Source organism: Puma concolor, chromosome E2 (assembly GCF_028749965.1).
Source record: "Puma concolor isolate L17-30 chromosome E2, mPumCon1.1.hap2, whole genome shotgun sequence".
Classification (NCBI taxonomy): Eukaryota; Metazoa; Chordata; class Mammalia; order Carnivora; family Felidae; genus Puma; species Puma concolor.
The window spans coordinates 36,085,199-36,107,737 of record NC_141681.1 but is presented as its reverse complement, the minus strand read 5'-3'; the positions used below and the strand labels follow the sequence as shown (position 1 = coordinate 36,107,737).

Here is a 22,539-nt window from a genome sequence, read left to right as displayed (position 1 = left end):
GAAATGCCTGGTGTGTTTGAGAACTGTAGGTTAAGCCAGGCCTGGCCAAAGGAAAGAAACCAACCTGGGGATGGAGGAGTGGAGACAAAAGTAGGTGAGGTTGGACAGTTGCTGATGCCAGATGGCAAAGGGAAGAAGTCAAAGAAGCACTGCCTGTTCCAAAAATTCAAATGTTTGTTCGTTTTCCTTCTTTTTTTTTAAGTGGGCTTCACACCCAGTGCGGAGCCCAACGTGGGTTTGAACTCACGACCCTGAAATCAAGACCCGAGATCAAGAGTCAAAAGCTTAACTGACGGAGCCACCCAGGTGTCCCATCAAATGTCTGTTTGAATATAAAAGCAATCCATGCTCCTCGAGGCAACCGTAAGCAACTGAAAAATAGGGAACATGAAATTAATATATAAAGTTCCAATACTCCCATGACTGAGGGTCATAAATTGGAGCATCTTTTTCTAATCTCTGTTGTTTGTTTGTTTGTTTGTTTGTTAGGAGAGCAAGAGCAGGGAACTGGTAACCAGGCAGCTCTAAGTACTCCTTTTTCACAGACAAGAATTAACACGCTGAGAGATAATCTACAATCGCTCCTCCCTTGGTTTCCCTGAGGATGTCCCTCCCTTACCCTCCTCCCCAGGCTGGGTGAGGGGATACACTTTCCAGTGTGCTTAAACTGAGGATTGGTGTCTTTCTGTTCACTGCTGTATCCTCAGGGCCTAGAACAGAGTAGACCTCAGTAACTATGGGTTCAATAAATCTCTTTCAAGTCCTCTAAATGGAAGTGGCATCCCCCTGGGTTACCGTTGACCTGTTCTTGTCTCCAGAGGTAATTCTTGGTGATTATCGACACTCATCCTAGGAATTATTTCTTTTCTCTTTATTCCTCATTTCCTAACTCCTTTTCCTCCCTCTCCCTGCCCCCAGAGCAGGGATGTCTGGAGGAAGGCTAGGCAAGCATGGTCTCCAGTATCCAGTCCCAGACACTCACCTCTCCTGTGGTGACGTGTGTTAGAGACTTAAATTGCATTAGTTTCTGAAAGGCAAAGGAGAAAACAGCAGAACGAAACCTGATGCCTGTGCGCTGGTTGAAGACCCAGCAGGAACACAGACACAGGGACTTCATGCACTCAATGAGAAAGAGGGCAAAGCAGAGGCCTACTCCATAGGCAATACTCCCCGACTGCTTTTCAGAATATTCCAAGATCTTTGGTATAACCAGCATCTAGAAGGAAACAGGAGTTTGAATTATTCAGACTTCTCCATCCTTTCAGGCATAATAAACATGGGCTGTGTGTGAGGTCCTCAGGTCAAGACTGGGAGCTTATTAAATGACCCAAACTGTGGCACCTGGGTAGCTCAGTCAGTTAAGCATCTGACTTCAGTTCAGGCCATGATCTTGCAGTTCGTGAGTTTGAATCCTGCATTGGGCTCCTGTGCTGACAACTCAGAGCCTAGAGCCTGCTTCAGATTCTGGGTCTCCCTCTTTCTCTCTGCTGCTCCCCTGCTGTGCTCTCTTGGTATCTCTCTCTCTCTCTCTCTCTCTCTCTCTCTCTCAAAAATAAAATAAAATAAAAACTTTTTTTTTTTTAATTTTTTTTTTTTCAACGTTTATTTATTTTGGGGACAGAGAGAGACAGAGCATGAACGGGGGAGGGGCAGAGAGAGAGGGAGACACAGACTCGGAAACAGGCTCCAGGCTCCGAGCCATCAGCCCAGAGCCTGACGCGGGGCTCGAACTCACGGACCGCGAGATCGTGACCTGGCTGAAGTCGGACGCTCAACCGACTGCGCCACCCAGGCGCCCCATAAAATAAAAACTTTTAAAAATGATCAAAACTAACTGAAACATAACCTTGCTCTCAAGCTCACAGTCCCCTTGGAGGAGACAGGAGTTGAACAGACCCAGATCTGAATCCTGGCTCTGCCACCTCATAGCTTGGTCTGACAGGAAACAGAACACACACCCAAAAGGGGTAACTCAGGAGCTGATGAAGTGACTATTTATGAAGGTGTGGGCAGAATTTGGGAAATCCAACAAGGAATGGCAGAACACATGAAGCTAGTGACAGCAGGGAACTGTTACCTTCCAGACCTGGAGGGACAGGGTAGAGTTAGGTCACTGGAATCCAGAAGGAGAAAGTCATACAGAAAGGGCTCCTCCCAGAAGTCTGGTCCCCAACCTCCAGTGTCAGGGAAGGAGGCAGTCAGAGAAATAAATATCCTGCCTTCACTTTCTCCTTCCCCGCAGTCTCCTATTGTAGTCTTCCATTGGTCCAACCCAACCAGAAGCCAGAGGGCAGGGGGACCCCATTAATGTGATCCATACAGGCCATGCATTAGGGGCACAGGGCAGCATGGGCAATGGTGGAAGATGGAGCTAGAGGGACAAATGAAGAATATCCAGCACACTGTCACCTAGTCATATATCTCTGTGTGTCATCAGCTGTTGTTCCTTCCTGACCTACATCCGTTCTCCTCTTAGCTGGTAATAGCACTCCCGTTTTCATCTGGAAAGACTTGCACCTGTCCCATGGCATGCAGTCCAGGCCAGATTGTCAAAGAGCCCTATGCTCTGCTGGCTAACTGGTGAGCACGTGACCCCAGCTGGGACAATGGGACTTACTCTCTGCACTTAGAATCTTGGCCTGAAGACCTGGAGGACAGGAAATAAAGCTAGTTCATCCCAACCATGGTACATTGGTCCTCCATTAGTTCCTGCCACCTACATTCCCAGAGCTGCTCAGCCATTTCTCAAAGCAGCTAGCTCATACTGAGTCAGGCTGTGTTCTAAGTGCTTTATATATTTATCTCATTTAAATTCACCCTGAGAGGCAGGTAATGTTATGCCATCCAATTTATACATGGAGGTTTCCATGAGGTCAACCACTAAGAGTGTCTTGGGGTTCCTTGAAGAAACTAAGACACAGAGAAGATAAACACATTACCTAAAGTCACCCAGCAATTAAGTGGCAGGGCCAAGGTTCGAACCCAAGCGATGGCTGCAGAACTCACACTCCTGGGTGCCTGGGTGGCTCAGTCGGTTAAACTTTGGCTCAAGTCAAGATCTCATGGTATTCATGAGTTCTAGCCCCACATCAGGCTCTCTGCTGTCAATGCAGAGCCCACTTCAGATCCTCTGTCTCCCTCTCTCTCTGCCCCTCCCCAGCTTGCATGCATGTGCACTCTCTCCCTCTCTCAAAAATAAACATTAAAACAAACAAACAAAAAGAATTCACATTCCTAACTACTAGCTCTACTGCCTCCAAAAGTTCTTTATCTTCTGAGTAGCAGTTGAGAGGCAAACTGTCCCCAACTCCTGGTGTGGACTTGAAATTGCCAATTTCTTTTTTTTTCCCTTTTATGTTTATTTATTTTGGAGAGAGACAGAGACAAACTGTGAGCAGGGGAAGGGCAGAGAGAGAGGGGAACACAGAATCCGAAGTAGGCTCCTGGCTCTGAGCTGTCAGCACAGAGCCAGACACGGGGCTCAAACTCACAAACCATGAGATCATGACCCGAGCTGAAGTCGGGCGCTTAACCAACTGAGCCACCCAGGCACCCCTAATGTGCTAATTTCTAAAGCCTGGAGTCCCCCAAACCTCATGAAGTCAGCCACTTACCGGCCCTAGCACGCTCATGGCAGAGAAGCAGCAACACAGAAATACATCCAAAATAGCCCTTGTTCTTTGAAACCTCATCATCACTCGGAGCACTGAAGCTTTTTCAATCCCATGCTTTGAGACTTCTTCTTCCCAAAGGAGGCAGAGCCTTGAAAAGAGGAAAAGTGAACCAAGTGAAGTTTCTTTGCATATGTCACCCACATGTCATATGTCTTGCAAGCCTGCGAGCTTTGTTACAGAAGTTTTCAAACCTCACAAAAGTAGAGAGGACATAGGGAATCTCCCTAAATACCCATTCCCATTTCAAGAATGATTGATATATGACATTAGTGTTTCCTCTCTCTTCCTGTTTGTCTTTTTTTTTTGGCTGGAGAATTTCAAGCAAATCCCAGACATATCATTTCATCTACAAATGCTTCAGGATGTATCTGTTCCAGATAAGGCCTTTAAAAAACCCTACAGCGACCTTATAATAGTTATTAATTAATGATTATTAATTATTATAGCTATTAATTATTATATATGAATATATTAATTACATATATTAATAAAATTCCTTAATGGCATTTAATACACAGTCTTTTTCAAATTTCTCTAATTACATCAAAAACACATTTTTATAGTCAGTCTGCCTAAGATCCAAACAAGGTCCACACATTGCATTAAATTATTTTTTTAAAAGTAGGCTCCAGGGGCGCCTGGGTGGCGCAGTCGGTTAAGCGTCCGACTTCAGCCAGGTCACGATCTCGCGGTCCGTGAGTTCGAGCCCCACGTCAGGCTCTGGGCTGATGGCTCAGAGCCTGGAGCCTGTTTCCGATTCTGTGTCTCCCCCTCTCTCTGCCCCTCCCCCGTTTATGCTCTGTCTCTCTCTGTCCCAAAAATAAATAAACATTGAAAAAAAAAAAAGTAGGCTCCACACCCAGCATGGAGCAAAACATGGAGCTTAAACTCACAACCTTGAAATCAAGACCTGAGGGGAGATCAAGAGTTAGATGCCTAACTGACTGAGCCACCCAGTCATTCCACACACATTGCATTTAAAAGACAAATATGATAGATTTCTTGCATCTCATTTTAACCTGTAGCAGTTTCCCCTTCTCTGCACATTCTGCCATTTGTTTGTTGAAGAAATTGGGTCATTTATCGCATAGAATTTCCCATATTCTGGGTTTGACTGATTACATCCCTGCTTGTCTAATATGACCTTCTATGCTCTGTATCTATTAAATTCTTAGTTAGATCTAGAGGCTTAATGAAATTCAGAATTCAGGTCAGCTGACAAAAATATTTAATAGGTGATGTAGTGTACCTCTTTTGCATAACATTAGAAGACACAGGGTCAGCTGTCCCATTATTAGTAATGTTCAGGGTATCAGTGGATTAAGTTGTATCAGCCTGACTCATTCACCGCCATTCATTCCTCATCATTGATGACCATTGCCTAGATCCACTTCCATTAGTGCTGGCAAAATTGTGATTTCTAATTCTGGCATTCCTTCTGTATGTAGTAGTTTGAATTTTTCTATAAAAAATAACTTTATCTCACCAACTATTTTGTTATCCTGTAATACATTTAGTTGAGGAAATAGCCTAAGACTTTGAATAATGTCACTCTTTTTTTTTATACACAGATTAAGATTCATAAAACCCAAAACTATGACCTCCACTTATTTCAAAGCCCCCTAAAGGGTGACCCAATGTTGGACCACCTAATTGAAAGTGCCCTTAGGGGCACCTAGGTGGCTCACTCAGTTAAGTGTCTGACTTCTGCTCAGGTCATAATCTCATGATACGTAATTTCGAGCCCTGCATCGGGCTCTCTGTTGTCAGCATGGAGCCTGCTTCAGATCCTCAGTCCCCCTCTCTGTTTTCCTCTCCCCCCCAAAAACTAAATAAACATTTTAATTAATTAATTAACTCAAGTTTAAGAGAAACTTAAAAAAATAAATAAATATAAAAATGTGCCCTTATTTTGCCAATCTGAGTGAATGATGTCTAGGCTGTTTGTGTGACACCAGCAACACAAGAACACCAAAAACATTTCTTTGGAGGAAAAAATTGAAAAGCAATGTTTCAAGAAAGCATCAAAGAAGTTATCATGACAGAAATTAAGAATTTTGTTGACTCTCTCATATTTCTCTTTTATTTTGTATTATATTTGATACAGGAGCTGGTGACTGGAAAATAGCCATTGTGGTGCTTACAGCTTCCAGAGTCTTAATGTGGCCCAGGATGCCTCCCACATATCCACAATCCAGCCTCTCAGCTGCAATCATCATGTTGGCACGTGCCCTTTTACTTCCTGGCTCCTGCTCCATCATGTTCCACTCTCTGGAAGGCAATGACCACTGCCCATAGTGAGAACATCAAGGACTATGCCCAGGGGCTCCAGGACTACTTACAGAGCAGGAGCATGGAGAGCCAACTTTTGTGCTCAGGGCCTGAGAGCAGCACTGCTTATGCATGTTATGTCACTAAGGCTCTCATGGCAGGCAGTTCTAGTACTTTCTACCCTTCATTCCTATAGCCACGGACACTTGTGCCCAGCCTAAAGCCAGAAGGAAACAAACATCATGAGAATTTTCCTGTCCTACCTTCCCTCATCTGCTATCAAAACTCTAGGCTGCTTTTTCCTCCCTGAATTTATAAAACAACTCTCCTATCCCATGCCCATCTGTGTGGGCCAGATAACTTGGGGGGTCTGGGCCCTAGGTAAGTAAAGCAAAAATGACACCCATATGTGTTAGAGGATTTCATTATTCATGGGCCAAACTTTGGGGCCACCTCCCTTCATTCCAGCTCTATCCCCACATGTAACCCAATCCACAGAGATAAAAAGCTCTGGAGTTTGTTCCACTTTGACTAAACAAATCCAAGTTTCCCCATAGCCTGCTCTCAACTCTCTTAGCAACTGTATCAATTTCTCACCATGATTACCAGATTCAAAAGACTTGGTTTCAGGGGCATCTGGGTGGCTTAGTCAGTTAAGCGTCCGACTTTGACTCAGGTAATGATCTCATGGTTCATGGGTCCAATCCCCGTGTCGGGCTCTATGCTGACAGCTCGGAGCCTGGAGTCTGCTTCCAATTCTGTGTCTCCCTCTCTCTCTGCCTCTCCCCCCCTCTCAAAAATAAACAAACATTAAGGTAAATTAAGAAAAAAATCTTCAAAAGACATGGTTTCAAACTTCACCTCCTCCATTCATTAACTATGATTCAAGGAACATAATTTTGCTTCTCTGAGTTTTCAGTTTCTTCAAGTGTAAACGGGGGAAATCGCATCTTTCCTATTTACTTCATAACCCTTTTGTAATGGTCATGGGAGGTGCTGGATGGGCAAATGAGAAATACGAATTGTGATAGTAATAATGAAGGTGATGGTGGTGACAATGGTGGCTCTGCTGCTGTGGCTGATGTGAGTGGTAGTGACGATTGATGGCTGGCAGTTTGTCAGCAAATCCTCACAGAAGTCAAAGTAGTTCTCCTGAAGGACTAGGGAAGATGCACCCCAGAACCCTGCTGGTTCAGTGGTGAACACAGAGAAAGAAGCCTCTGTAAAGGTGAATGCGTGGATAATAATTAAAAAAAAAAAAAATCCCAAAGTGGAGTGATTTGTAAAAAAGTATTGGTGGACACTTTCATGTGAGTTATAGAACAAAAACGGCAGAATCAGTGAGCCCTAAGTGAATAGACATAGATCAGGAGATCCTGTGCTCATAATGGTCACAGAAGGACAAACAAACACTTTGGTTGTCTATTACGCACCAGGCATTTTTCCAGGTGCTTCATATTGAATTTACCACCTCTTTTGATTCTTACAACAATTCTGTGAAGGACCATGAGATAAATTTTATAATCCTTTATTTTATACATAAAGACACAGGGTCTTGGAAAGGGTAAATGACTTGCCTGACATCATAGCGGGTAGCCAGTGAGATTCTGATCAACATCTGGCATTATGCAAGAGGTTGGTGTTCCTTGAAGACTTTTTTTTCTTTACTGAATAATTCCAAGAAGCAATGGGTCAAAGTTAAACCAGTTTCTGTTTTCTCAGTGACTTAAGTACATTAATTTGCTTTGTAAACAAATCTCTGAGACCTGGCAATAAGTATGCCACATTTCACAGACTCACTTGACCACAGAATGCTCTCTTCTGGGAAGCTCTCCAGGGACTACCATTTCCTGGAGCACATTTGGATAATGTGATTCTCTACCTGGTGTCTCTCATGAAGTAGCTAGAGGTAGGAACATGAGTATAGAACATTTGAAGTCGTTTATTCGTTCCCCCCCCTTTAATCCTCATATTACCTTGTGAAGTAGGTTGTGTAGGAACCTTAACCACACACCTAGTTAGTGATGACTTAAGGATTTGGAGACTGATCACTAACCCAAAATTTAATGATTAGTGACATAGGTAAACATCTGATCCAGAAGAAAAAGCAAAAGGGACAATAGGCAGCAATTTCTAACTTTCTTGGGGTCTTGGGCCCTTAGGCAAATCAGGTAAAAGATGTGAATCCTTGCTCCAGACAAAGGTCTCCAGCCTATACATATAAAGTAAGTACCATTTCAGGGGGTTCATGAAGTATAGTGAGACCTCTTGCTAGAGTCAATATTCTTTGGTTGTCTGAAGACTGACCCTACCTGCTACTCTTAAGCATCCTTGGTCACCAATCCCACAAGACATGGTCTTTAACCAACCCAGTGGTTTGCTCAATAAGACTTTACCTTTTAGCATTTTTGTCTGAGGCATCATGGACCGACAGCTGGGGGATGGTGTTCTCATCTAAGCGTCTCTGCAAACCTAGGACCATGAGTGGGGTGAGCCATGACAACGTGAAGTAGGAGAAGAGGCCAGCATCATCCATTGGCTGAGGGGCAGGAAACCTAGCAGAGAGGTCACAGGTCATATAGTTGCCCTTATGATAAGGGCTGTAAAGACATAAAATTAAGCCAAGGGCAAGATTTTGCAGGAATGAATTATATACTATGTAAAAAGCACAGTGTGGTCATCTGGATGTACAAAAAAAAAAAAAAAAAGCATGTTTTTTTTTTTTTATTACTCTATTATGTGTGATAGTTAAAAACCAGAAACAACAAGGGTGCCTGGGTGGTGCAGTTGGTTGAGCATCCAACTCCTGATCTCGGTTCAAGTCATGATCTCACAGTTTTTGAGTTTGAGCCCTGGCATAGAGCCTGCTTGGGATTCTGTTTCTCTTTTTCTCTGCCCACCCCTGCTGTGTGCACTCTCTCTCTCTCAAAATAAATAAATAAACTTAAAATAATTAAAAAAAAACAGAAACAACAAAAACACCTATTATTAGGGGAATGACTTAAAAAGAAAGAAAAGAAATAGGGTATACCCATATGTGGAAAACAATGCACAAGCATCCACAAATAGAGTTGACCTATATGTAGAACATGAAATGAGCTCTGAGCATAGTAAGGAAGGAAAAAAAGGCCACTTGTGGGTCAAGAAATTTATCATATTTTTATGTACATAAAAAAAGTAAAAAGTATTTTTACTTACATAAAAAAACCAACTGGGTGGCTCAATCAGTTAAGTGTCTGACTTCAATTCAGGTCATGATCTCACGGTTTGTGAGTCTGAGCCCTGCATCAGGCTCTGTGCTACTAGCACAGAGCCTGCTCTGGATCCTCTGTCCCCCCCTCTCTCTCTGCTCCTGCCCCACTTACACGCCCATGCTCACTCTCTCAAAAATAAATAAACATTAAAAAAGAAAAGGAAGGGGTAGCCTGGGTGTCTCAGTCACTTAAACATTTGAATCTTGATTTTGGCTCAGGTCATGATCTCAGGGTTTGTGGGATCAAGCCCCACATCAGGCTCTGCACTGACAGCACAGAGCCTGTTTGGGATTCTCTCTCTCCCTCTCTCTCTGCCCCTACCCAACATGCATGTTCTCTCTCTCTCTCTCTCTCTCTCAAAATAAATAAATAAACTTTTAAAAAAGCAAGAAATGAGAGAAAGCAGACAAAACTATATATATAAAGTCAACCACTATTAACAATTGTATATACACATTTATATATTTATGTATATGCACATTTACATACTTATGTATTATATGTACATGTGCATTTACATTTTTATATATACACATTTATATATGTATACATACATTTATTTCAAATTATTAATAGTGGTTGACTTTGACAAAGGGATTAGAATTGGTAAAGAAAAGAGATTCTCACTGTTTCATGTTTTCTATATTTTGCTTATGTAATTTTCACAAAAATAAAAAATGGAATAAAAAGTAAATAAACTAGAATGACAAGGTCATATTCCTGGAAATGATTCACAAATACAGAAATAATGATTCGACTAGGGTGTTGGGATTGTATATAATTTCTACATCTTTTTTTCCAAAGTTGCCTTTAATGCTGTATGTTTCAATATGAAGAAAATTCAATTAAAAAAAAAAGACTTGGGGCGAGAGATGAGAATACAAAATGCCAAACTCACAGGATGCTTTTGTTTTGTTTTGGGCTACACCCTCTTCTCCACTCACTGGCCCTTCCCAGCCTCACCACCCACCAGCCCCAGAGGCTGTGCATTCTGGGCAAGGCTAGCCACACCTTTGTCTACATGCTGGAGAGACAAGGGGCTAGGAAGGTGGGAGTCTGTACCAGGTATCACTAGATACGTGGGGCATGTGTGATTGCAGAGAAAGGGCAAGAATCTATGAGCTGGTGCCACTATGCCCACGGTCTGGTAGAAGCAGAATGTTTCTCTCAATGAGGCTGCCTGGGCGCACTTAAGCACCCACATTATTTATTCTTGGTGGAGATAAGAGCAATTCAGTGGGAGTGATGTGGTGATGGGAGCTCAGGTTTTCAAAAAAATAGGAAAACAACTCCAGTTCGTTGATAAAATCTTAGCAAACATGTGAGAGAGAAGAGGGGATTGTTAATACAAAACAGAGTCCTTGTGGCAATTCTAGGATGATTCTAGAATCATTCTAGAAGAATGTTAAGGTCCTGTCTGTAGATGATGAATAAATGAATATGTACCTGATTCTGTGCAGGACCCTGAAAGCAAGATTGTACAAGTCAGAAAGCCATTTGGGAATGGTTATTTTAAACTTTGATTTACTGGAGAAGGATACATTGAATTTCTTTAACTCATAAGTTTAAGGGTGCCATCATAGGGCATTTAACAGCTCCGCATTTCTCTTAGAATGAAGACTAACATATTTAATGTGCCCTGTGGAGACTTATGTCCCTCTGCAATCTCATCTCATGCCATGCCCATCATCACACATGATTCCAGTGATGCTGGCCTCCTCAGTTCCTGGACACATCATGTTGTATTCCTTTCACCTCAAGGCCAGGCCTTTGCACATGCTGTTCCCTCTGCTCAGATCATCCTTCTTTTACTTTGGCCTGGTAAAATCATGTTTATCCTCCAGAGCACAGCTTAAGTACCAAGCACCTACCAAGTTGTCACTGTTTCAATGTCCCTCAGCACCGCCCACCTCCCCCCTCCCCCAAACTTCATAGCACTGTCTTCAAGCAGCTTGTAACCACATGTTTATTTATGAGTTTACTTGTTATTGTCTTTTTCCCCAATGCGTGGTCTATTATGGGCAAGAATCATGTCTGCCTTGCTTAGTACTTTTCCTTTGAGGTCTAGCACAGTGTCTGGTAGGTTCTCAATGAATCTTTGTTGGATGAGTAAATAGATGAATGAAAGAATAAATGAATGAATGATCTGACTCTGCCTTCTGATGTGCCTCAGGCTGCTCTAGACTTATTTGGCTGTGGTGGTGACATGAATGTTCAGACATCTTTGGGAGGGATGTATGTGTTTGTGTCTGAGGAACATTGTCATAATGGGTACTGCCCCTCACCTCCCCCTCAGAACTCACTGTGGCTTGGGACGGAAGGGAATCATGGTTCTCCAGGCAGCATCATACTTCCCCCAATGGAGCTCTGTTGCTGTCCCTCGTGTCTCAGGCTTCCTCACCTGCTGGCTCCAGGGGCTGTCTTCTAGGGTGTAAGTTTTCTTGGGAAAGAAAAACCAAAAGAGCATCAGTTTCCTGACCTCATACTGTCCTGGAGTGTTGGCCACCCAAGGATGATGGATCTTTCCACATCCAGCTGCTAGAGTCAGAGAAAGACAAACACTGTATGATCTCACTTATATGTGGAACTTAAAAACAACACCAACAAAGAGCTCAGAGAACAGATCAGGGGTGGGGTGTGGGCAGAATGGGTGATGGGGATGAAAAGACACAAACTTTCAGTTATAAAATAAATAAGTCATGGGGTTGTAATGTATGGCATGGTTGATACAGTTAATAATACTGCCTTGTATGTTTTAAAGCTGGTAAGGAGTAGATCTTAAAATTTCCCATCACAAGAAAAAAGTTTGTAATTATATGTGATGATGGAAGTAATATTGTAGTGACCTTTTTGCACTATATGTAAATATTGAATAAATGTTGTACACTTGAAACTAGTAAGTTTCACATCAATTATACCTCAATTTAAAGAAAAAAATAAAAGAGCGGCGCCTGGGTGGCTCAGTCAGTTAAGCATCCAACTTTGGCTCATGTCATGATCTCACAGTTCATGAGTTCGAGCCCTGAGTCAGGCTCTGTGCTAACAGCTCAGAGCCTGAAGCCTGCTTCAGATTCTGTGTCTCCCTCTCTCTCTTCCCTCCCCTGCTCACACTCTGTCTGTCTGTCTCTCTCAAAAATAAATAAAGATTTTAAAATTTTTTTAAATTAAAAAAAAAAGGTTGCTGGGTAGGGAATAAGCAGTGGGCCAGGAGTTAGGACAACTGAGTCCCAGCCTTGGGTATGCCCTACATTCACTGGGTGCCTCTGGACAGGTCACTCTACCTCCCCATTTTTTTATCTGTGGTACACAGTGTAGACAAGAATAAAGGGAGCTATAGTTAGTCACCCACACAATGTGAGACCAAGTTGCCCTCTGAGAGTAAACCTACCAAAAAGAAATCAATAAGTAAGAAAGTAAGCCCCAAACATTACATGTGACCCTTTTGATAAAGTGGGAAACAGGGGCATCTGGGTAGCTCAGTCAGTTAAGTGGCTGACTTCAGCTTAGGTCATGATCTCCAAGTTCTTGGATTCGAACCCCACATCGTGCTCTGTGCTGACAGCTCAGAACCTGGAGCCTGCTTCGGACTCTGTATCTCTCGCTCTCTGCCCCTATCCTGCCAGTGCTCAGTCTCTCCCTCTCTCTCTCTCTCTCTCTCTCTCTCTCTGTCTCTCTCAAAAATAAACATTTTTAGAAATTGATAAAGTGGGAAACAACTAAAATAAAAAAGAATATTGTCTTTAGGGCTTCATATAGGATAAATAATAGTATTTTAGAAGCATAGTAAGGGATTGATGAGAAAAGATCTGGGGCAGTGTTTACTTCAGGTAGGGAAAGCTGGGGGATGAAGTCGGGGAGAAGATCAATAGCTGGATGTGATTGTTAAGGTCCAAGGTGGTGAGTTGTTGATGGGTTTACAGGTGCTTATTGTATTATTATAAGTAAATACATAGATAAATAGGCGATAGATAGATAGATAGATAGATAGATAGATACATAGATAGATACATAGATAGGTATAGGTAGATAGATAGACCAAGAGGGTGTGTCATGACCAGGGAGTACAATTCATCTAATTGTGAAGCCTGAGATCCATTAAAAGAAATCAAGGTTGAATAAATATGGGACAAAATTTTCTAACCTAATTCATGACCATTGAGAATACCCTGTCAATTCAGTTTCCTGGTATTTTGATGCAAAGGAGACCTACTTACATAGCTGAGTCCTGAAACCATGTCATTGCTCATGTCCATGCCAAGATTCACGAGGCCACCAGAAGACCTGGGGACCCAGTATATCCTCTTCCTGGTCATTTTCAGCTCTTATGCCAATCCTTCTTTTCCAGGAATCAGAGAATCTGAAAAGGCAGCAGGTAAGAGCAGCTTAGATTCAGCCCTGAGCAGTCAGGAGAGGGGGACATCCCCCTGCAGGGAGTGTGCCGGGGTCATGCAGAAGGTTGGGCCACTGACACAGCACCTGCTCTTCCCTCTTCCTGGAATGGCTCCCTCTTTTTAAACATCTACTGAGGCTTAAGATCACTTAGGGAAACATTTTCTAATCACCCACTCCCAACCCTACAACTTAGGGCCAAGCCTGCTCATAGAACCATGCTTCTTCTCTTACCCCAGTTTGTAATTAAATATTTGTGTGAATCGTTATTTGTTCAGAGTTCATTTCCCGCTCTAAATAGAGAGCCTCACAAGGACAGGGACATGTCTGTTTAGCTCACTATTGAATCCTTGGAGACTGGGAGAGTGCTAGAAGGATCGCAGGTGCTCAGTAAATAAAGGATAAATGGATGAGTAAACAAATTTAAAAAATGCAATTTTGCCATTTTCTGACTCTCAGTTTTCACAGAATCAGGGGATTGGAGCTGGACATAATTTAGGAATCTTAAATAACCCAAGGTATTTTAAAAATATATTAAAATGCGGGGGCGCCTGGGTGGCTCGGTGGGTTAAGCATCCGACTTCAGCTCAGGTCATGATCTCGCAGTTCGTGAGTTTGAGCCCCGCGTCAGGCTCTGTGCTGACAGCTTGGAGCCTGCTTCGGATTCTGTCTCCTTCTCTCTCTGCCCCTCCCCCGCTCATGCTCTGTCTCTCTCTCCCAAAAATAAACATTAAAAAGAAAAAAATAATAAAATATATTAAAATGCTTTCCATTTTACCTTTCTGAGTATGTGACTCACTTCCAGAACACCCATGTGCCTGGGTTGGGGGAGGGGATGGCAATTAAGAATATTTCTGAAGGAATGGAAAAAGAGAGTATATAACAGGGTATGACCAGAGTATGACCAACAGGGCCAGCATCATGGGGTATGACCAGTGCCTTACAGAGCCTTATATTCAGAAAGGCCCAGGCTTAGCTAAGGCTCTACTGTCACTATCTTGAAATCCTTAATAATTTGGAACAAGGAGCCCCACATTTTCATTTGGCACTGGATCCTGCAAATTATGGAGCCTGTCTTAGGGTTCAGATACAGCTCCTGACATTGAAATATTGGATTGTGCTTCGAGTAAGTAGACTTGCACACTACCCAGTCTTGGGAGAAGAATTTTCCAAATGCCTTTATTCCATTCCCTCCCATCCCACTTCCTTTCAGCAAATCACAACCAGAACTGGCGGATTCCATTTCTGGAATTCTGCTAGAGACCATGCAAGACAGGGTCCCCAGATGGGGGGCATCAGGGTATGAGATATACTTGCCATGTGACGCTATAAGTGAATCTTCTCAGGGATGATGGAAATGAACAAAGAGAGAGAAGGACATGTTTTGGGTAAGAGAGAGTGTCACACAATTTGTTTAAGACTCTGGGAAGAAACAAGATTTCTGGCTGCCGTGAACCAGCCTGGAACACAGACACATTACAGTAAAATTGGTATAATTCAATAGAAGTCCCTGTGGATCAGACCACAGTGTATTGCAGTACAGTTCATTCACTACCTAAAGATTTCCAGGGGAGGGAATGGCAGGAGGCAGGGAGTGGAGGCAACAAATTCTAGATTGCAAGTCATGAGCTGGCAAGGGGCTGCGTCATTGGCGTGCCAATAAATGTTTGTATCTGTACCAAGCTACCATTGCAATTGGTGAATGAGCGTAGTTCCAACATGAATGCAGCTCGACATTTTGCTTTATGTTAATAAGTAAGAGGAAAATGAAATATCAAGATGTATGAAAAGGGTCACACCTAATTTCTTTGTTTGGTCTCTAAGAACCATGTTCTCAAATAAATAAATCAGATTTTCTGTCACCTTTCTGCTTAGTATGATCTGCCAATCTGTTTTATTTTTAAACACCTGCAGAGAGATACACTGAGGATTTCAAAGGTGTGACCCTTTTCTACACAGCATTTGTCCAGGAAACTAAAAACAGGGAAAAGTAAACCAAATGGAAATTAATGAAATGCAAACGTGTACAATGGATATATGTTTGCAGAACACAAATTGTTCATCTTAACGTAACTGGACCTCTGCCACACATTAGCATGGGCCACCCTCCAATGTGATGAGGTCCACCTCTGCTTCCTTGACTGGCCAGGCGGAATTCCCTCCAGAACTTTCTTTGGCAGTCCTTGAGAATTCATTGACCTCCCAATTTCCTCTTGGGAAGAACCAGAGTGGAAGCATATTCACTCTGATTAGTGGCGAGACCACCACTGTGGTCAGGGTAGGGACCAGGATGTGATGGGAATAAAAACAGAGAGGAAACAGATGTTTCCAGCCCTGTATTCTCCCCATTTCTTGGGGGGATGGGAGAGTCATGATTACGAACTTGGTTTAGACATGGGCCATTTGCATATGATGAAACAGTTTGGGAACAAGGCAGTGTGGGGGGGGGGGGGGTGCACAGCAGCAAGGTAACCTGTGGCAAGAGCTTTCTGGAGGAACTGACTTACTTCCTCATTGTGCTTCCCACGTACCCAGCAGGATGTAGTGTCTAAGGCCAGAGGATACACCAGTGGGTAAGGGAAGTGCCCAAGGCAAGGAGCAGAGGCACCTGCAAGCCAGGCCCCAAAGAGGTTTAGATGATTAGACCTTCCTCCTATACCTCTCTTTTCCAGTCCATTCACACCCTGTGCTAGTCAACTTTCTCTGCCCCAAGGTTTATTCCCTTTTGCTAGTTCCAATAGCTTCTGGAGGAAATCTTCCCAGCTGCTGAATCCCCACATCCCAGTGCCTGGCCTTCTCCTCTGTTCCAGCAACTAGGAAGCTCTTCCCCACCTTGATGTTTGCACCAGTCCTAATCTCTACCAAGAACATTCTCCTTCCAGCTCCTCGCAGAGCTGGTCCATTCTCACCATTCCAGTCTCAGGTCAAACACCACCTCCTGGGAGTAACCTTGCCAGACCTCCCTACTGAACACTGAAGTCCTCCTCCTATCACCTTCTACATAGTTTCCTATTACATTTCCCTTACTTATCAATTTCTGAAATGGCCATTTCTTTCTTTGTTGGCTTATTTATTTTCTGCCTACCTCACTAGAATGCAAGCTCTTTGAAACCAGGGACCGTGTTTGTCTGTTCATTGATGTATCTGTGAATCTAGTGTACAGTGCTCAGCATACAGTGGATGCTTAATAAATATTTGATGGAGGGGTGCCTGGGTGGCTCAGTAGGTTAAGCATCCAACTTCAGCTCAGGTCATGATCTCATGGTTCGTGGGTTTGAGACCTGCGTCATGCTCTGTGCTGACAGCTCAGAGAGTGGAGCCTGCTTCGGATTCTGTGTCTCCCTCTCTCTCTCTGCCCCTTTCCCCACTCATGCTCTTCTGTCTCACTCAAAAATATATAAACATTAAAACATTTAAAAATAATAAATAAATATTTTGATAGATAAATAAACAATGTAGATGTAGAGTCTTTCAAAGAAGGAGCCAGGAAAGCCACAAAGTCACTAAAGACCTCACATTTAGAGTCCTGATGCTTTCCCAGGTGGGCTGACACATCCATCACAGGAATATAATCATAGGATTAAAAGAAAATATTCATCAAACAAGCAATTTAAACATGGACCTATTCCCACTGCAGTTTCTATAGTTCAGTGTGAATTTGTTTAAAAAGAAAAATCCTTCGGGCACCTGGATGGCTCAGTCGGTTAAGTGTCCAATTCTTGATTTTGGCTCAGGGCCATGATCTCTTGGTTTGTGAGTTCAAGCCCCAAGATGGGCTCTGCAACAACAGCGCAGAGCCTGCTTGGGATTCTCTTTGGCTCTCCCTCTGCCCCTACCCTGCTCACACATGCTCTCTCTCTCTCTTTCTCAGAATAAATAAACTTTTTTAAAAAAGATAAATTCAGTGATTATGTGAATAGAATACCAATTTTGTGTGTTATTCTTGTTATGGGGGTAGGAGTATATGTGTGCAAGTTAAAAGCATTAAACATAAGTGTCTGAGATATTTATCACAAAGTTTATCAGATGGTTTTTAAATTTCTTTGTTAAAACCCTAAGAGCCTCAAAAAATCTAACCCAGCCATTCAGGGTCTCTGCAAACTGCCTAATTTCAGTTTAAAACTGCCAGGCTTCTCTGTCCAATGATTCAAAAAAAATCCTGAGCATATTCTAATAGAGTGGGATAAACCTCACAACCATCTTCATAGGATTCTGTATAATTAGGAGTATAACTTGATGGGTAAAATTCGGAGCGTTCACAGACGGCATACAGCAGCCAAAATGGTCTCTCGAAAACATAAACTGGAAAAGTTATTCTGCAACTTGGAACTGCCAGTGGCTTATGTCAGGCTTAGAGTAAGACCTTGACTTCTTTCTAGACTCCCTAACGAATCTTTTTCCTCTTACATTGCCCTCCTGACCCTGCCCACTTCTGTTATCCATACCACAAACCCTCACTCTCACTGAATTTCAGGAGAAGGTTCTGCAAATATCCAAAATTCATTCCAGCCACAAAGTCTTTGTGTTGCTTCTTTGGCCTTGAAACAGCACCCCCTGGACCCTCACCCCCTGAGGTTTGCATTGCTACCTCTCCAAGCATGGGGCCCAGTTGAAATGTCATCTGTCCAGAAAGCCCTTCTCTAACCATCTAAAGGATTTATCACCATCTGAAATTATTCTCCTTGCTTATTGTTTGTTTCCCTCACTAGAAGTTCAACTCCATGAAAACAGTAACCTTGTCTGTCTTGTTCACTGATGTATCCCCAGCACCTAAAGTAGAATCTAGTACCTGGTAGGTATTCTAATATTGCTTAGTGAGTGTATGAAAGAAGGTAGGATAATGTCAAAGAAAGAGCTGTGGGCAGGAGTGTTCAAGTTCCTGCATTTCTGTCTCCACCAAGCAGCCTGTACACCTGCCTTCTCCTTTCCCTTATCTGCGGCTTACACAGAAACATACAGTTCCACCTGCCCTGTATCACACTCAGCCTTCTATGGGGCTGTCCCCCTGGCCGAGAGATGCGTGAGGGTATAAACCTGTCTTATGTCATACTCTCCACAGTTAGCCCAGGGCCTTGCACTTAGCAGTTCTTCTGTGAATGTTTGTTGATTTGAATGAAATTTCAATTCTCTCTTGGATTCTAAGAGCAGTGCTGGACTTCATAGTTAGGGAAAATTTTCCATCTGCAACCTACAGCCAAACCCAAGTAAAATCCCAACATGAAGAGGCTCCTAATGGCCAAATTTGAAACAATTCAAGCAATGAAACACATGATACTACTGGGTTATAACCCATTAAAAAAATCCATGAACTCCTACAAACATAAAAAAATTAAATAGGTAAATAATGAGGGAGATGTGCAGCTTTTTCTTACAGAATTCCAATTAATACACATAATATTAACTCCCCACAACATATTTATTACTTATAAAGAGAAAAATGCTAACTTACAATAGGGAAACCTGGCAGATATCACCTTTACCAGGTAATCAAAGATAAAATCACCATTAATAATACATTTCAATCATCATGTATCACCAAGAAGGCCACATCTCTTCTGTAGTCTTTCTGCAAAAATAATGTATAATGTTGATCCCAAGAAAACATCAGATAAACCCCAATTGAGGGACATTCTATAAAATAATGGACCAATGCTGTTTAAAAGTATCACGGTTTTAAAAGAAAAAAGAAATATATATATATAGATAGATAGATAGATAGATAGATACAGATATATCTATCTATCCATATATATGTGTGTGTGTATATATATATATATATATACACACACACACACACATTTAAGGAGACATCACAACTAAATGAAAAGTGATTTTTCTGGGATCGTGGACCAGAAAAAGGACATAAGTGATAAAACTAGCAAAATTTGTATAAGCTCTACTCATTAGATAACAGTGATGTTAATTTTCTGATTATTATAAGTGAACGGTGGGAACTTTTTATTGCAACGTTTAAAAAAATCTAATACCAATTCGAATGAAACATTAAAAACATTTCAAGTAGATACAATTTAAACACGATCTTCTCTCTAGCTTCAACACCGGGGACAGCCCTGTGGCTGAGCCTCAGGAGAGACTGTTAGAGCAAGCCTGGAGAGCGAAGGTCTCACGAGGCTGGAGTCCGCCTCTCTTTGTACACTTACGCCGCGCACCAGCCGAGCGACTCCGGGAGGGGGCGGTGCGATGCTGCGGGGGTTTGAGCCCGGGGGCGGGCCGTAGGGCGGAGCCGGAAGCAGCGGCGCGCAGGCGCGCCGACGGCTGGGAGCTTTGGCTGGGGCGGTGGGGCTAGTGCCGGTTGCCGCGTCCTGCTCCCTTTGACGCCCACCCTAGCGCGAATAGCTGTCGCCATGTCGTCGGTGAGCCCTATCCAGATCCCCAGCCGCCTCCCGCTGCTGCTCACCCACGAGGGCGTGCTGCTGCCCGGCTCCACCATGCGCACCAGCGTGGACTCGGCCCGCAACCTGCAGCTGGTGCGGAGCCGCCTGCTCAAGGGCACGTCGTTGCAGAGTACTATCCTGGGGGTCATCCCCAACACGCCCGACCCGGCCAGCGACGCGCAGGACCTGCCGCCGCTGCACAGGTAGGCCCCGCTGCCTCCCGCGGTGGCGGCGGCGGGCGGCGTGGCCTCCTCTCTGGACTCCGGCCCAGGCCCGGTCCGGCTTCGGGGCGCAGGGGCAGCCTTCGCGGTTTGGTTATCTCTTCAGTCACCTCCCATGTGAAATGGGGATGACAGATGTCTGACCCATGAAGTAGTGAAGACTATACCATTAGCTGCCGCTGTTAATTTAGGTTCTCCCCTTCGCCCCCCAGATCCTCAGACTCCTAAGCCAGTGCTCTTAACTTTCCGGGCCCCCTCCTCTTATCCTTCCCTCCCTTACTCCTCGTCGTTTTTGTTGGTGGTGGTGGTGGGTTTTTTGTTGGTTTTTTTTTGGTTTTTTTTTTTTTTTGCCCTCTTAAGTGAGACACTTGGTACTCCACACGCTTTCTCTTTTTCCTGTGCTATCGTAAACTGCACTACCCTTTTCATTGATTTTGGGGTACCTCTCTTCCACACTATTTGTCTGCCTCTTGTCTTTTCCCCTCAGTTCCTACCCACGTTTTCCCTTGTCTGCCTTTCTGAAACTTTCTCATATTCTCATAGCTTCTCATTTCGGATACCCCAGCCTTGCCACTAGATTGCCCTACACTATGGCCTTAGTTGTGTGACTTTGTGTTTTTGTTTTTTTAATTGTGTGACTATGACACACAACCTGTGCCTATTTCTTCCTCTGTATTTTGGAAACTAACAGCATTCATTTCTTGGGTGTGTTATGAATACTAAATGAAATAACCTTTGTGCCATGCTTGATAGTAGTCCAGTACTGTAGCCACTAAACACATGTGGCTAGAGAGCACTTGAAATGTGGCTCATCCAAATTGAGATACTAGAGTGACCAATTGTCCCGGTTTGTTGAGGACTGAACTAGTTCCAGCAGCGAAAGTCCTGTCTCCCAGGAAACACCTTGAGTCCCAGATAAACCAGTATGATTTTGTGATTAGTCACCACAGATGTGCTTTAAATATACAGTACACACTAGAGTTTGAAAACTTAGTGTGGAAAATGTTTCGCTGACTAATAAATTATACATCAATTAAATGTTAGAATGGTAGCATTTTAGCTGTTTGGGGTTAAATAAAATTTAGTATTTCACCCATTTCTTTTTACTTTTTAATTTTTTTTTTTCAACGTTTATTTATTTTTGGGACAGAGAGAGACAGAGCATGAACGGGGGAGGGGCAGAGAGAGAGGGAGACACAGAATCGGAAACAGGCTCCAGGCTCTGAGCCATCAGCCCAGAGCCTGACGCGGGGCTCGAACTCACGGACCGCGAGATCGTGACCTGGCTGAAGTCGGACGCTTAACCGACTGCGCCACCCAGGCGCCCCTCTTTTTACTTTTTAATGTGGCTACTAAAATTACATATGTGGCTCATACTATATTTCTATTGGATAATGCTGGGATATAGTATATGCTCAACAAATGCTATTCTCTTTAAACACACCTCCCCAGCCCCTGCCTCCTATCCTTAACTCTTCTTGAGATGTTTTTAATTTAGAGCCCTTGTTTACCTACTTGCAGTTACTCCTTTTTAAAGTTAGGGATTGCAGACTGAACGATTTTGAGAATGTTAGGAATGCCTTATTTTTATCTAAAACCTTTTGACTATATATATTTTTAAAAGGAGAGTCCATAACTGTCTGCATCTCTGAGAGGAGACTGATATCTCTCCCCTCCCAAAACAAAGCAAAACAAACGAACAAAAAACCTGTAACAGTCTCTTATTAGCCCATATTGTAAAAACCTTGCATTTCTCAAGCACCAAAAACATTTTGGCTTCCATCTGATCTGCTGCTTTGGTTGTTGCTTGCATGGAGTTGGATACTTTTCAAGTTTCATTAAACTCTGATAAATTGTGTTGGATTCTATTTTCCCTACATATGACCCCATCCTTAAACCTGTGGTTATACCACAATTTTTGCTTTCTCTGCAATTTGCTTTCTCAGGCAATTTGATTGCTTGTTGAGGGAAGAGTGCTCATGATTAGATTTTTTTGTTTTATTTCTGTACATATGTATGGTGATTACCCATGGGTACACTGAATTTCAAAAGTAGATTTAGTCATATTTTAGGTTGTTGGTATATTCTGGGAAGATTTTGGATGTTTTTAAATTTCTTTTATGTAAATCCCTCCAAAACATCAATAACTAAATTTTCCTGCTTGGAAATAATCATTAATATATTCAGATGATATGTAATATGATCCTTGATGTTCAAATTGCTGCCTTTGTTTTAAATTAATAGCAATATTGTTTTATTTAGGTTATAAAACATACACTGAAGATTCTTCCTAGAATTCTAGCATTATAAGGACAGTCTTGTTATCCTAGAAATA

The 22,539-nt window shown here is 42.9% G+C and overlaps 2 protein-coding genes across 4 annotated transcripts in view; one reads left to right on the top strand and one right to left on the bottom strand.

The window, feature by feature from the left end:
* Positions 1 to 22,539, bottom strand: part of ABCC11 (ATP binding cassette subfamily C member 11) — a 69,051-nt gene that overhangs the window by 46,143 nt on the left and 369 nt on the right. For all 3 annotated transcript variants that reach the window (XM_086689506.1, XM_086689507.1, XM_025920480.2), the window contains exons 2-6: positions 13,414 to 13,556; positions 11,503 to 11,639; positions 8,342 to 8,500; positions 3,615 to 3,762; positions 983 to 1,216 (exon numbers count right to left, since the gene is read on the bottom strand). In XM_086689506.1, coding sequence (XP_086545632.1) covers positions 983 to 1,216; positions 3,615 to 3,762; positions 8,342 to 8,500; positions 11,503 to 11,639; positions 13,414 to 13,512 — 777 coding nt within the window. In that variant the 5' untranslated portion in view covers positions 13,513 to 13,556. The remainder of the gene's footprint in view (positions 1 to 982; positions 1,217 to 3,614; positions 3,763 to 8,341; positions 8,501 to 11,502; positions 11,640 to 13,413; positions 13,557 to 22,539) is intronic.
* LONP2 (lon peptidase 2, peroxisomal) overlaps positions 19,847 to 22,539 on the top strand; it is a 104,710-nt gene continuing 102,017 nt past the window's right edge. Inside the window, exon 1 of the mRNA XM_025920780.2 lies at positions 19,847 to 20,186. Coding sequence (XP_025776565.1) covers positions 19,954 to 20,186 — 233 coding nt within the window. The 5' untranslated portion in view covers positions 19,847 to 19,953. The remainder of the gene's footprint in view (positions 20,187 to 22,539) is intronic.